At 45.3% G+C, this 16,848-nt stretch overlaps 1 protein-coding gene across 2 annotated transcripts in view; it reads left to right on the forward strand.

Moving 5' to 3' along the window:
- LOC138468025 (fibrillin-2-like) overlaps nt 1-16,848 on the forward strand; it is a 691,910-nt gene that overhangs the window by 294,747 nt on the left and 380,315 nt on the right. For both annotated transcript variants that reach the window (XM_069608420.1, XM_069608421.1), the window contains one exon: nt 13,225-13,335. In XM_069608420.1, the coding sequence (XP_069464521.1) occupies nt 13,225-13,335 (111 nt within the window). The remainder of the gene's footprint in view (nt 1-13,224; nt 13,336-16,848) is intronic.

Raw genomic sequence — 16,848 nt, forward strand, 5'->3', positions numbered from 1 at the left:
AGTCCCAGATGTCACCAAGATTATCTTTTGCAAAGGCGACACTTGCTCAGCCCCAATCATCAAAGACTGTGCCGAGACACTTACTCCCATCATCACAGCCATCATTAACGCTTCCTTTCCCACCTCACTAAAGGAAGTGTGGGTCCTACCGCTACTCATGAAACCCTCCCTCGACCCCTCCATACCTACAAACTATTGCCCCATTACTATGGTACCTTACCTCCTGAAGATCCTGTATCGTGTAGCCTACATCCAGGTTCAACAGTATATCAATGAGAATAATATCCTGGGTGGACACTGGCAAACCTGCCCTCCTGAAGATGCTGAAGAAGACCTCTCTACAGCATTCAATCTGGTAGACCACCAATCCCTCTTCTCACAACTTGCCTTGACAGCTAACTTCTCTCTATCAGCCACCAATTGCATTAGGTAATTCCTAGCTGACAGACCTTCATGAGTCTTCATCAATGACCTTTCCACCGCACCTACTCCTGTCACCTGTGGAATTCCCAAAGGTTCCTGCCTCTCCCCAACCCTCTACAAAATGTATACGAAACCCATCTTCGACCACCTTGACCGATTCGGCATAGTTTACATGAACTATACTGATGACACACAGCTTCTCATCTCCCTTTCCGGTTCTTACGCTCAGGACTCAGCCACCATTGACTCAGTGTATGAAGTCATACAAAACTGGATGGCATCTCACCTACTTTGCCTCAATGACGATAAAACCAAAATCCTAATCGTCGGCTCCCACTCCACGCTATGCACCATTGACCCAGCCTACAAGGAGTTTACTATCGACGGAAAATGCATCCCACACCTCCACTGCAACCTTGACCTTTTTGCGACAAGTGAACTTGATTGCCTCATCAGTGGCCTTCACAGCCAAACTGCTACATGCCAGTAGGCCTTTCCTCTCTATACCCTAACGCCTCTCTATTGCAAGAACCATTACAGGAGCCAAGCTCAACTGTTGCAACGCCTTATTAACCGGCATTCCCGAGTGCAACCTGAACAAACTTCAAACGATTCAGAGCAATGGTCTTCGAGAGGCCATTGGTCTCTCCAAATCAGACCACATTTTGGAAAGCCAGGCGTGATGCACACTGGCTGCTCATCCGAGAAAGGTTTAAATTCACAACACTGTTCCTGGTCCACTGATGTCTCTCCAACACTGCTCTGACCTACCTCTAACGCTGCATGGAGAAATACTCCCCTTCCCAACATCTTAGACCTGCGAACTCTCACTTCCTCAAGATCCCCAACTTCAATCACCTCTCGGTGGGGGGTAAGAGCTTCCTGGTTGTGGCCATCTAACTTTGGAACAATCCCCCTCCAGCCCTCAGAAAAGAACCGGCCTACTGGACCTTATGCAGAAACTTAAAGCCATGTCTTTTCAACTAACTCTGCTCCTCCTAAGACTCATCACTCTTCTTAATGCATTTCCCCCACCCGCATCTGTCTTGTTTCCCTCAATGTAACTAGTACCTAGATACACAAGGGTTTTGTACGCAGTAATCAATGCAAAAATAAATAAATACAAGTAGAGAATGTTTGAGCCACTCACCTGGATGGATGTGTTTATTGGTAGTTCTGCCATGTTTCTACTTGTACTTAACTAGCTTATTTACCTAATCTTACTGTTGTACTTGGTAAAGGTGGGTAAAAGGTCACACATTGCAGATGTACCGGGAAGCATCCTGTTGCATCATTCATCTTACAATAGAGTAGCAACAAGACGACATGCTGATCGACCCAAAGCAGTTCTGCGGTGTGGGGAGCAGTTGGGCAACAAACCACCAACCCCGTCATCTGTCCTATCTAGGTGGGTCTGGTGCCCCGCATAGGGGGAAGCCCTGATGTGTGAGCTGGGCTACAAGGGCTGTTGTGAGTAGCTTTGAGGCAGCATCATTAACTCTCCAGACATTGACTAATGTAATAGCGGCTACACCTGGCATTCTGTGATGTGAAGTATTATTTCCATGATGGTTTGCCTTGTTAGAAGGCAGCAGTGTCCATGACAGAAAGCCTTGGGGTATGCTATAGGAAATCCTGGAGATATTACTTGCTCTCTGCAAATGCAGATGTCATTTTCGGAAATTAGCAGTTACCTCTTAGAGAGCTAGAGTGCTCTGGTAGTTTGGCTCCCCGAATTCAAGAAAATGAAAGGATAGAACTTGGGCAGCCCGAATTTATTGCAGCAGTCTAATATGTACTAAATTGTGGCTCTTAATGGTTGTGCCCCTCGATGATGGTGCAGAGTTGTGCCTTAAGTCAGTAACACTTCTGGTTTGCATTGGAACTTCTGCAGCCCTGTAATGGATTTGCAGCAGTTTGTATGCGTGCAGGGTGCAAGCAGCAACGCAAAGGTGGGGGCACACAATGAGCTGACGATCTGGGATAGCATCAACAACATAATAAGGATACTGAAAATGTGTCTTTACTGAAGAAGACTCTGAGGCACAATGTTTGGGAAGAGTAACTTCTTTACTGAAGTCCAGTTGACAAACAATGTCTTGGCTGCATTATGCTCTAGCAGCCCACAGTCGCAATGCACTTGCTCCATGAAAACCCAAGCTTCCTCAAGCTGTCTGCCCTATGCATACCTGGTGGCTGGCCCTCACAGCCAGAAAGGATGGTTACCTCATCTGCATCTTCAGACCCGAGATCTCTTTGGACCTTCCCCCAGCAGGTCCGTACTGATCGCCTCTCCCATGCTGACACAGCTGCCTCTTTTTGCCCTGCCTCTACAGGACGGCCAACTGTCAAACACAGAGCCTGCTCGCCCCAGGCTATCATGGTGGTCTCTTCTGGACAGTAGCTCACATCAGGTCCTCAGGACTGTCATAGCAGTCTCTGCTCGCCCCAGTTGTCCTGCCCATAGCAGGATTGACTTGGTTACCACTCCAGCTATTGTTGCTGCTGGAGCATTCAAATAGGAGTGGGGAGGCCGGTGGATGTCTCCTCTCCTAGAGTTATACTTCCTTCTCTTCATACAGGTGCTGTTCCCCTTGAACATTTGAGGCAAGTTCTTTGCTCCTTCCCTTCAAGCCAGCTCATCGCCATTGAAAAGATGTGTCTTTACTGAAGAAGGCTCTGAGACACCAGGTTTGGTAAGAGTAACTTCTTTACTGAAGTCCAGTTGACAAGGGTACAAGTGCAGGTAGGGTCTTAGGTAAATTACACAGAAGACATAGGAAACATCCACTGGCACCCTCTCTCACAGGCACTCAGCTCCACAGTGCAATGATCATCCATGTACCTTCACTTTCCATGAGATTCTTAATGAGTTTGCCCCCGAGTTGCTGGGTTTATTGGTCAACACCAGACCGACTGAACACTGTAAAGAGAAGAGATTTGCAAAGTAGTTCATTGCAATTTGTTTAGTTTCATTGAAGCCTAAGTCATGCAAGGTCTCTTCTGTGTCACCTTAATCTCGTGCGGCCTCATGTATAGATGGGGAGGCCCATCAGGATCTCAGATTTGCAAATGCTCCTGTACATCTGATACACAAAGCCTAAACCTGGAGCACCTTTGAGATGCTCATGTGCACATGTAATTCAGACATATTTGCTAAGGAGCAACTCATAGGTGCCCTGGGAATCTCCAGGTCTGCGCCAGTCTTTAGATTTGATAATCAGGCATAAGGTAGCATTTGCAATTCAAAGATCCTCACTGGCATCTACTTGTTTGCTTAAGTTCAACTCTCTATGAGTTAGGCCTTTTTGTCCTATATCTGCTTGTTACAAGCCTTGTCCAGGCAGCAGGACAGCTATCAATACTGAAAGTGGCACATGAACGAAAGCCATGACATGGCAATAGTGATGGCTGGGCATGGCTGGAGGTCATCAACAATGTACTCCTGGTATGGCCATTATGCCCAGACAATGGATGATGGTCCAGTGACTGTGCTTCTGGTCTCAGGCCAACTCCTACAGGATCACTGTGTATGGGGATTTGCTGAAGGCAGGCCTCCATATGCAGTGACAGCTGAGCATGGTAATAGCCCATGCCCAGCAAATAGTGAAGGCAGGCCTCCATATGCAGTGACAGCTGAGCATGGCAATAGCCCATGCCCAGCAAATAGTGAAGGAAGGCCTCCATATGCAGTGACAGCTGAGCATGGCAATAGCCCATGCCCAGCAAATAGTGAAGGCAGGCCTCCATATGCAGTGACCGCTGAGCATGGCAATAGCCCATGCCCAGCAAATAGTGAAGGCAGGCCTCCATATGCAGTGACCGCTGAGCATGGCAATAGCCCATGCCCAGCAAATAGTGAAGGCAGGCCTCCATATGCAGTGACCGCTGAGCAAGGCAATAGCCCATGCCCAGCAAATAGTGAAGGCAGGCCTCCATATGCAGTGACCGCTGAGCATGGCAATAGCCCATGCCCAGCAAATAGTGAAGGCAGGCCTCCATATGCAGTGACCGCTGAGCATGGCAATAGCCCATGCCCAGCAAATAGTGAAGGCAGGCCTCCATATGCAGTGACCGCTGAGCATGGCAATAGCCCATGCCCAGCAAATAGTGAAGGCAGGACTCCATATGCAGTGACCGCTGAGCAGGACTCCAGCATTGCAATAGCCAGCATTGCAATAGCCAATGCTCAGCAAATAGTGACAATTCCTTAATTTCTCTTTTTTTACCTCAAAGTAATGCTGGTCTATATTGCGACACTACAGTCAACGAGGAACACACACCCTTTTGCTGCAAGGGTACACTTAAATACAGGGAAGACTGTTTGCAGGAGGGAATCTCCTATGCTGGCCGGAGAGCGAGTCTGACGCAGACACGCACCTTTCCAGAAGGGACATCCTGGAGGTGAGCTGGGAAACAAAGGCTAGAATGCTGGCGTCCCATCTGACCGAGCAGTCGGAGTCGGAGTGAAAGATGGCAACGGGGAAGCCCTAATTTTCTCTGGTGGTGTGACCGCAATGAAGCGGAGGTAGGCCAGGGGCCTTGCAAAAGATGCTGAGACCAGACTGGTGGGGAACACATGAATCACCAAGCTCCACCTACGACGGATGGGAGCTGTTGAGGGATGCCGTGTCAGGGAAGCAAACGCTTTGATGCAGAAGGTATCATTGGGGGGAACGGATAGTGTATATTGAGTTCAAGGGATCCTAGGAGGACACTTTGTAGCAAGCGAGCATGTGAGGTTGCGGGTGCGTGAAAGTCCAGAATGAGCAACACCCTGGTATGAAGCTAGGGAAAGAGCGTTTTAAAGTTTTATATAAGAAAGCATATGAAGACACGGGTATCTGAGAGTCCCGGATGAGCAAAGCCCAGGCGTGAGGCTGGGGAAGAATACTATAAGGTGAAGGAAATGATAAGCTTAAGGATGCCTGAAAAGCTTAATATGATATGATATGATATGATATGGTATTTGTAACGCGCCTATACACAAGTGTTTCAAGGCGCGACGAGGCAGGGAGGGAGGGAAACAAGGGGAAGACGGACAAGCGATCCTACTAGGCCAGGTGTCATTCAGATCGTGCAAGTGCAGAGGTAAGGGGAAAAGGAGAAAGTGCAGGGGGAGGAGGTAGGGGGAAAAGTGCAGTACAAGGTAAGTGGCGTAATAAAATAATAAATGATAAATAATAAATAAAAAGGGCCAGCTGGTGGCAAGTGCGAGGTAAGTGCAGAGCAAGTGCTGGGTAGGGGGCTGTAGGGATACAGTGACAGTCCCACAGTGCAGGGGGAGCCAGGGGGGCAGTGCAAGTGGAGAGTGGCTGGGCCCTGGACCGAGGTCGCTGAGAGTGGCCCAGATGCAGGTTAAGTGTAGAATTCAGTGGGGAGTTAAGCAGGTTTAGCAGGGGAGAGGGAGAGAGAAGGCAGAAGCGAAGAGGAAGGTTTTGAGGTGCTTCCGGAACCGGAGATGGTTCTCCTCAAGCTGAGCAAGCACGCCATCCAGATCAGAAGTGAAGGAATACAGGTTTGTTTGTTGTAACTTGGAAGGACCTCCAAGGTTTAGTGGACTTGAGGAACACAGAGTGGCAAGCGCCCTGATAAATCTGAAAGACAACGGCATATCTCCTCTGTATATCAGTTGGTGAAATCAACAATGGTATGAGAACTGGAGACAGCGAATGGGGCAAGGGCCCTACACGAATCAGGTGAAAGTAAATGAGAACATTAGTTTTATATGCAAATTAAAGAAAAGGGCAGACTTGTGAAAACTGAAACAATCTGAGTAGGCCAGTGCCTACAGCACACCCTAACCCTGAGAAGGAACCTTTTTCAAGAGAAAGCATATGGAAAACCTAGAGAGAGTATTCTGGTCTCCTCCTGTCTGTTTATTTGTCTAAGTGGCAGGGCTAGTTCATAGTTAGGATTCGGATGAAAGATTTTTTGTTGGACTTTAACAGCACCATTCGTTTTTTTAGATTTAGGTAGGGAATTTCCATCTTTGAAAAAGGGAAAGATAGGCGCTTTCCTTTTATTAAAATAAAACCTGTTAGATCGTGGCATTAAGTCATCTGACTCCTTCTTCTGGCTCACCAGAGTGGGAAAAATAATAAAACTGCAATATGAAGAAATTAATCCAATTTTGACAAGATCTAAAGTCATGCCTATTTTTGTTCACGCATACCAATCTAGTTAATTTATAAAATAGTTGTGTAATAGCCCGTGTACACGGGCCAAAGTGCAGTTTTTCATTAACACAGTAGGACCACTATATATCCTAAGGCAACAGCTCCCTCTAGTGGTGACAACAGGTGAAGCTATGTAAATTGAACCACTGTATATCCTAAGGCAACAGCTCCCTCTAGCGGAGCATTCAGTGCGTTCGGGCAATCTCTACTGCGCAGGACTGCATCAGGCAAACATACATCTGGCCTTTTATTATCTAAAGATATGTGAATCAACATACTGTTCATGTAATCATTCTTTAAACCAACTTATGGAAAACAATATGGGACTTGGTTTTATATCAACCAGGAAAAATAAGAAGACAAATACTAACCTTAAAAAATGTTTTAAAACATAACACATTTTTTAAAGAAACAATTTTAAAAAATGGACGGGCATTTGATTTTGTGAAAATCGAATGGTAGAAGAACAAATGCTCTTTTAGTTTTTTCTGTAAAATGGCAACTTGATGCTTAGCTTCAGTTTTCCTGTGAAGCCTACTTCATAGGTGAGGTACTTCTACATAGAAGCTCTGACTTGGCTTTGTTTGAAAATGGAACTGATATCTAACTTTTCCCCCGCAGGATTGAAGGAAAAAGTTGGCCAAACCCCTACAAAGCTATAAAGCGGGAGATCAAATAGTTTTGCTACATATATGCGGGAGATGTTTTTGAGTTACTTGGAACAGTACTCCTTTGGGGATTTGCCAGTATTACTGGTGCCAGTAATACCGTCAATTTTTGCTGGTGGGGTGGCAGGATTACCCCCAGCTGTTTGCTGGTGATAATTCGGGCCACTCCACCGGCAAGCTTGTAATTAGGCCCATACGTCTTGGTTGCATTTGTGATGTTCTTTTCATTGATTGCAAAAGAACTAGCTTAGAGTAGGATTCTGGAAAGAGGACTTTGTTTATGTTTGAACATTTTGACATCCTGACCGGGACATGGAGTCATACCTTTAGGGAAGGTTTAGGTCTTTTTTCTGTTTGAGAACGGATAAAAGACTTCACATCATGCGTTCTTGTCCGACTCCTGATTTTGACCTACCCCAGTTGTCACTGTCGTCTAAAATCATTTTCTGACGAAAGTCTCATTCAGTTGCTTAGATGGCTTGATGACAGAGACTTTTAGAGAGGTTTTGCAGGAAATATTGGAATATTTCCTGGTATCTTTACGCCTATCTACACTGTTGTTTCAACTGTTTTGAATTATGTCTGAGTCATGGCACATTATTAATTTGCCAACAGTCTTTCCTCAAAGGAACCAGAGTTTTAGGGCATTATTGACTATGATGGTAAGAAACCAAAACGTTTTTTCTTCACTTTTTTATATGCATTTCCCTAGCGATGAAAAGATGGAATTGGATTGGGTGCAGTAGTACTCATTTCACTACTGCACGGGGCGAAGAAGAGTCAGTACAGACCCTTCTCTGCATTATATTGCAAAGGGGCTTCCAAGGTGGGCATATCTGATATCCACTTTTGCCCTCCCTTTGTGGGCTTTTAACCACTCCTTCTTTTTTCCTGTAAGTGAAGCAGTTGTGGTATGACATGGCTACAGGGTGCATAACCAGGTGGGAGGTATAATTAGCTGGTATTTGAAATACCCTCTGTTTTTACCACCTGACTCATAATGAGAGTCTGTATATCCAAATCAATGAATGGGTTGTCACCTACCTTTGCTATCTGCCATCATGCACTGTTAAAATGAGGCTGTTTCACTCCGTGATTGTGATATGAAATACTGAGAATTCATGTATAAAACACATCACATTTTTAAACACGGTTATCCTTATGGCATAACACTTTATTATTCATATGTAAATCGGTACTAAATAAGCCCCTATATAAAAAGCAGGATGCGATACTAAGAAAATGGAGGTTTGGATACAGGCAATGTTGAAAAATGTAATGTAAGATAACGTAAGTGGTCTTGGTAAGCGTCCTTCTGCCACTATTTGTTGGTTCACTGTGTCAGGGGGGTCATTAGTGGGAGAACAGAAGAGGGACGTGAGAAATCTGTGCTGTTGATGGGTGCAGGTCGCAAGTACATGGTTCCTGTTTGACAATCTGCTTTTTGTGAGTTTGACATAAAAACCTGACAGTATATTATCCGTAGGAATGTGTGTGTAGTGTAGTTGGAGATCCTAGAGGGGGGTTGGTTAGTCGGGGAAAAGGGAGCATAGCCCTTACAAGGTAAAACAAATTGCAGTACTGCACTCCTACCACTGGCATCTTGCAGACAGGTCCCATTTCACTAGGTCACATTGCCACTGCCCATCCAACTCTCTCTGCGTGCCTCAAATAGATACATTGCATGCCATGTGCAACAGAACCAGCATCTGTGAGTTGGTGGTCTGTAAACTCCATTCATTACCACAAGCTACATGTTAGGTATTAGGGGTGGCACAAACATTTGTTTCATTGAAAGGACTACGTGCAGTTTGAAGAACGCAGTCACCCATTTCACCTTGATTAGTATGCTAGTTGTCAGGCCGAGAGACTCCTCAAACCTCACTCTTGCATGCTTACGTGCAGTGTGCAGCGGCCTGCTGGGACATTTGACTTCAGGGCAGGTTCTAATAGCGGCTGGGCGAGAAAGCATTGGTCAGACTTTGATCAGGGTAGGGTCCAGAATCCCAGCTACTTCCTTCTAGGGGTCTCCCACAAGACCCAAAACTCTTCTTACACAGGCCAAAATGACATTCCATCGGCAGTCACCATCTGCTGTTATGTACATCAATTATGTACACATTTATTATTCTACATATATCCAAAATGTTTGTATTTAAAAAAAATGTCACTATATCAATGCAACTCAATCGAAAGTTTCATTGTATTCAACCTCTACAAGAAAACGTTTTTTTTTCATGTGCTCTTCTATCTACTGTACCAACATTTTGCAAGCATTATCTTCTTTTAGACTAGTGTCTCAGATCGGAGTTGATGGCATTTTCTCAAGACTGTGTTGGGAAGGAAATGGTCCAAACCCACCCCTAGCCTTAACCAACCTGGGCAAACTCTGTGAGCCAAGGGGTGGAAAAAAAACACTTCCACTGTATGCGTAAAGAGCCCTATAGCATAGAGAATTAGACGAATAACCCCACCCATGCCCCTGCACCAAGACTCCATTTTGTACAAGGCCTAAACACAATTTTTTTACTAGGCCCAAAAACTGCCTCTCTGTAAGGCTGCAGTACTCGCATTTCCAGTCTCTAACACATAGGGACCAAGACATCAACACACCAGGCCAGCTCCGCTTGAGCCTTGTTACCACGGAACTCCATCCATTCCCTGTCCTTTCAATGTTGCAAATATTAGTATCGTTTCTCAAGAATGTGATCTGCAAGGAGCTTGAGACAGTACCAGGCCCCGGCACTGTGTTCATCCATCTCCACTAAATTGCCAGCGAACCCCTAACTGCCACCAGGTCGGAGCCCACCGTACCTCTCAGTCCCGACCCTTCGCCCCTTCCATGCCAATATACCCCCACCACCCTTGGATTGACCATTTCAGATTACCCACCGCAGATCAAAGCCTGTGCAGCAGTATTTCATCCCAATAGCAACTCACGTCTGCTCGTATCATGAGGCACCAGTGAAGGTGGACGACATATCAATACCCCGGGGGAGAAACGTGGGTGCAGAAACTGCAGTGTCAACGAAGCACAGAATTTAGGGGTTAGTATGTCTACATATTCTCTCTTCTTAAAGGTACCCCTTTCGTATGATGATCAGATGCCTGCCATTGCTCATGAATTACTGATTCTTATTTAGCTTAGATAGATAGGGTGTGTCTAATGTATCGCTGCGTGGATGAGTCCAGCTGACCCACATGCACCAAGATCGACTGGGAAGCAGCAGCAATTGGCACCTGGCATCCCCTATTGAGCACGCTCCGCTATATGTTCCCACCAACCAGCAACATGACTTTTTCCTTCTACAATGTCGTCACTGATGATGCGTTTGCCCTTTTTAATGTGCTGCCCGTGTAATTTTTGGCAGAGCGCTCTTGGGCAGGAGAGTTCTTTGCTGGCATATTGATATTATATAAACTTTGTTCTCCTTGCAAAATATCTCTTGGTCTTATACCCTGATGGGGTGTGTAGTTATTGGGACACGCGTTCAGAGGCCTGTGCCTTCAACTGCTGTCATATCGTGCTGGAGTATACTTGGTTGCTTTGTATCACTAATTCATCAAAACATTTATGTTCTTATATGCAATTTATACAATTTAGATGGGGTTGCCTTGTTCTGCATTTGTTTGACACTGTTCCAAAGGTTCTCTTTAATCGATATCCGTTAATATTGTCCCCATTTATGTTGTTGCCATACATCATGTCACCAGGAAAAGGTCTTGGCGACATTACATATGGCGACCATATTTATGGGTTCAAGTGGAGCAGGTGTTGCGGGGGTGTCCCCCTCTCCCCCTGAAAAAGAAAAAGGTTTTGAGGGCTGCAGGGGTGTCCCCCGAATGTTCACTGTGATAAAGTCCCTGCAAAAAGCTGCAATTTCTGGGCAACGTTTTTGCCAGACAACATATTTGCAGGGACATTGTCACAAGGAACCTTTTAATCCTGGTGTTTCCACAATCTTAAAAACAGGAGAGGGTCATGTGTATTGTGGCACTTGCTTTATTCTGCAAAATGACTCTGCCATCTCAATTGACTTTGTAGATGCATAAGAGGAGACCTAAATGTAAGGGCGTACCTCGTATGCATGAAAGAACAGACTAAGAATGACAAACCCAGCAGCTGCGAACAATAAAGAAAAATAAATGCTCAAGTACTTCAATAGCAACAACAGGTGCCTTTTTCCATTTCCTTGATGTTTTACTGTGGCAGCAGGATCATATTGTTTCTTGGAAACCAGAGTTTCTATCGTTGAGCCTCTCTTTGTTTCTAATTTCGGTTGTTTGTCTAGCGACGAGGGCACTGACCGGAGAAGAGGATGCATGCGCTGCAGGTCTATGGAGTGACGTCTCTGAGGCAATGTTGGGAGCTGGTGCAAGGCGCCAGTAGTGTGGGTGCGAGTGTTGCGGCTTTCAGGGTCATTAGTGGAGATGGCATGTGCATGTGGTCAGTACTGGTTCAATGGTGAGGGCAATGGGTGTGCAAAGACGGTTCAGTAGTGAGGGATGTGTATTTTCTATGTCAGAAATAGTGAAGTCCCTTTTAGGCATAAGTGTTTCTTGGGGTTCAAAAGTTCTAACCCTATTAAGAAATAATTTCTTGAGTTTAGGTTTTCGGTTAAACCTGAAAAGGCAATTTGAAAATCAACAAAGTTAGTCCCTACTGTCGGTGCTTATTAAGAATTTACAGTTCAGTATCCATAAACATTCTATTAGAAAGGTCACGCACCAAGAGACAACACACAAAGTGACATGGCGAACCTAGTAATTAATCTTAAAAAAAGAGTTAGAACTTTTTAACCCCAAGAAATACTCATGCCTAAAAGAGACTTAACTATTTCTGATATAGAAAATACACATCTGTTACTTTCCTTAGAACAGAACAGAACGTAACAGAACATACGAGTCAAGAAAAGCTATGTAAAGGTTTAGGAGTCCATTTTAGAAATATGGAAATTAAAGAGGTGAAAGCGCAATCCAAATTCACACCGAAACTTCTACAGAGAGTGTGATTGAGACCTTTCACAAGGTTGTAACAATGGAAATCCATCAACAAATTGACAAGAGACATGCCAGGCCTAACAAGATATGACATAATCTAACTAAAGAGGACAATTTATCTTTAACACAACTTTCACAAGATACAAGTATAGTCATTAAGGGGGCCGATAAACGTGGCAATGTAGTGATATTAAATTGACAAGATTATATCACTATGGGATTTACACATCTGCAAACACCAGGATGCTACAAAAAACTTTCATCTAATCCTGCGAGAGATGTCGTGAAAGAATTAGAGGAATTGGTACTTACATGGCAGGGGAAGGCCTACTAACAGATGAAGAAAAGCCCTTTCTAACTAAGACAGAACCAAACAATGCCAAATATGTATTTTCTTCAAAAGATACATAACGCCTATGAGAAAGTACCGGATGTACGTCCCATCATGAGTGGTATATTGATGGCTATAGTCTAATCAATTTATGTATCCTGATGCTGTGTATGTAACTGACTAAACTTTGTTTGCAAATTGTAACAATACGTGGAGATACTGTATTAATAAGTGGTAAGCACCATGTTTTGAATTTTAAAAAATCTATTCATGAAATGAAAAAAAAATGTAGATGGACAATATTGGAGTAGCGCATATTTTGAGGGAATACTTGTTTATAAAACTGTTCATGTAATAGGGCAGGGCACTGCCTATGTATTCCAGAAATTGCAGCTTTCCACTCAAGAAATGAATGGTACCAATTCTCAACCTCAGTGCACTATTCTCCTGTTTTGCCCTTGTTAATTGTCTTCTGCTTACCATATCAGTCTGTTGGAAAATCATGAATTGCACTCACCTTGTTTTATGCATCTATTGTACAAGGAAAATATTGTTTTGCATTCCTCTCTACAAGATTAACTAGTTTGAATATCTGTGTTACAATGTTCCATTTAATTTGCAGATGCAGATTTGTGGCCATTTAGCTGGTGCTGTAAAAATGTTTCTTTATGCCACTTATATTATGAAAAACGACCCCGTAACCGATGTGAAAATTATGCCTCGCCTGGTATAGGTAAGTCACCGAAAAGGTTTGATTTTGTTTCCAGCAGTCAATAAGTTTTCAACATATGTAAATATGTTGTATCATGTACCTTCTCTCTCTGGGTAGTCACGTGTGTGATTCTCTCTTACTAACTGCCTCGCTGTCAGGTTTCCGCTATACTGTGTCACTAAAGAATGTTTGAAGTCATCCTCTACATTTATGTATGTATAATGATGTATGTAACATGCCTTAAACTATTCCCAATGTTCCCTGATCCTAAATCTTATTTTGTATATATTGTAAAACACTCGAAGCAGACTTACGGCCCACATGAATTTTAAAAATAGAGTTTGTTTTTCATATCTTCAAAATAATTCAATTAATTTATAGATGTTTACCCAAAGATTTTGAACATTACTATTGAGCTCCATGTTTTGGTTGTAACCCTTTCTCAAGTGTATTCTGCAGGGGCCTCTGAGCAGGGGGAGGCCCTGGGGATGGGATGGGCCTTGGAGCAGTGATGGGGCCTCATCACGAGTTGGGCTGTATTCCCGGCTGTAATACCGCCGACTGTAATAGCCCTTGCACCGACCAGTCCGGCTGTATTGCCGCCGGATCACGAGTTGGGTGTTAACGGTAAATCCCCATTCCCCATTGGGTCCATTGGATTCAATGGGGCATTTTCAGCGCTAATTATGAGGGCTAATACAGCCGGCGGTAATACAGCCGAAAACAGGGGATTTTCACCTCCAGAGAAAGGCTGGAGGTAAAACAGCCCATTTAGCGCCAAACTCGTGATAGGGCCTGCCCTTAAATGCGGCTGTAATACCGTTACCGACTGTAATAGCCCTTGCACCGACCGGTCCGGCTGTATTGCCGCCGGATCACGAGTTGGGTGTTAACGGTAAATCCCCATTCCCCATTGGGTCCATTGGATTCAATGGGGCATTTTCAGCGCTAATTATGCGGGCTAATACAGCCGGCGGTAATACAGCCGAAAACAGGGGATTTTCACCTCCAGAGAAAGGCTGGAGGTAAAACAGCCCATTTAGCGCCAAACTCGTGATAGGGCCTGCCCTTAAATGCGGCTGTAATACCGTTACCACCGCATTTAAGGGCTACAGCCCAACTCGTGATGAGGCCCATGGTCTCAGAACAGGGATCATCTTTGGGCAAGAATATGCCTCAGGGTAGGGATGGATATTGGAGCAGGGATGGCTTTAGTGTTGGAATGGGCATCAGGGTAGGGATGGGCCTTAAGGCATTACAATGAACATTAGAACAATGTCACCATATTGTAGTAGAGGACAGTGCTTACTATTTGTCACTGCATTTTACAAACACAATATTGTAAATTCTTCTTGATTAACACCTAATGGGGTTCCGTAAATACAATATTATTGGCTGTCTTTTGTGAATGATCTTTGTATTTGATCCTGTCTCATTCACATTCTGACCATTTATCCTTCAGCAGACTACTCACTGTGACCTCCTTGCTCCTAGAGTCATGCCTGCTCCTCACCCAAGGCCAGACCTTGCCCCAAATCCCACTTCTCTGATACCCACTTTTACTCTCAGGGACATGCGTGCCCCTCGTTCTAGGCCTTTGAAGTAGAACATTCTAAACTGTACCTCTGTCACCCCCAGCCCTGTGCGTCCTACGAGAAGGAGTGCGAGGCACACTGAAATGATGCCCCCGGACAGCGAGAAGTCCTGCAAATAGTGTGGGAGAACTATGGGAGTGACTCAGATGGTGTTGGGGGTGAATGGGAACATTAGGGGGAGTTCACTGGGGGTTTTGGGAGTTTACTGGGGTGTTTTGGGAGTTTACTGGGGGGGTTTTGGGAGTTCACTGGGGTTTTGAGGGGGGGTGTCACTTTTTTGCAGTTTGAATCAATACACCCGTTGTGTGAAAAAACATTCAATGCCTGGACATTATTCATTTCGTGTGTATCCATTTAATGAATGACAGTGTTCAGTGTCCAACTCCCAACATTCCCTGTGTGCATATCCACATGGACCCAGTGTGTCACTGACACATATATATCAAAGTCCCTGTGGTTCAGAAGTATTCGTGAATCAGTGATTGGCGTACTGCACGGCCATCCTGTGCATCACATACTGGCAGGGGTGCTGCTTCACCTCCGTCTCCGTCCTCATCATCCTCACCCGGGGCATGCATGTCAATGTCAGGTGGCAGTGGTATATTTATCCGGACGCACATGTTGTGCAGCATGACACAGGCCATGGTGATCTTTGCCACCTTCTCAGGCCTATAAAGGAGTGCTCCACCAGACCTACCTAGGCAGCAGAACCGTGCCTTCAACAGGCCAAAGGTCTGCTCAATCACAACACAGGTACGGATGTGAACCCAATTGTAATCCTCTTCATGGCTGTTCCGCGGGTTTCGCACAGGGGTAAGTAGCCACGACTTACAGGGATATCCTCCATCACCTGCAAGCAAATACAAATACAACAAACTCTGAGCTGCCACCTTCAGGATTCACAGTCATGCACGCAGCTATTTGCTGTGGACATGCCCATGTCCCTGTACATATGCACAAATATTATGTAGAAGCATTCTATACTGCTGTAAGGTGTGGTAGTCTGGATGGCATTGAATAGATGATGCAGGGTGAAATAATGCATGCTGCGGCGGATGTAATGTGGTTGTACGACAATGTTTACCTTCAGATTTATGCTGTGTATACTACACTGTGCATGGTCACATTGGCACAGTTGCGATTCTGTTCAGTCATGCATTGCTTGACATACACATGGTGGCCAGGTTGTGCGTCTTCGTCTTACATGTTGTCATTGATATACGTAAATGGTCAGATGTGTGCCAATGATGTGTCATGTTGGGGTTGGGAGGTTCAGGTGTCATTAGCTCTGCGTGCATTTTCCACTCACTGTCCATTCCCACCCAGGTGGAGTATGCATCCCCCCTATTCCCACCCAGGTGGAGTATGCACCCCCCCATTCCCACTCAGGTGGAGTATGCATCCCCCCCAATTCCCACCCAGGTGGAGTATGCACCCCCCCCATTCCCACCCAGGTGGTGTATGCATCCCAACACATCACTACCCTGATGCACTGCCATGGGCTAGTCAGGCAACTCACCAAGCAGCCAGGCACATGGTCCAGCATGTCACTCCATGTGACGGAGTAGCGTGGAGTTACGCAGACCATGGCATCATGTGTTCATCCGGGAAATCGGGTGCAGCAATGTGTGATGATCTTGGTGGAGTCACATACCATCTGCACATTGATGGAGTGGTATTGCTTGCGATTGCGGTACACCGCATCTACGGCATGGTGGACTACCAATTCTACATGGGTGCAGTCCAGGGCACTAACACAATTGGGCATGCCTGCCAGTGCATGGAAGCCTACTTTGGTGTCGGCTGTCTCCTGGTCAGTCCGTGGTAGGGATATGTGGGTGCTAGCGTGCTTCAGAAGGGCATCCAGCACTTGGGTCAGCATGCTTGAAAATAGTGGTTGTGAAATGCCATGCAGCTGGCCCACTGTGCGCTGGTAGCT

Source organism: Ambystoma mexicanum, chromosome 4q, assembly GCF_040938575.1.
Source record: "Ambystoma mexicanum isolate Mex_15411 chromosome 4q, UKY_AmexF1_1, whole genome shotgun sequence".
Lineage (NCBI taxonomy): Eukaryota > Metazoa > Chordata > Amphibia > Caudata > Ambystomatidae > Ambystoma > Ambystoma mexicanum.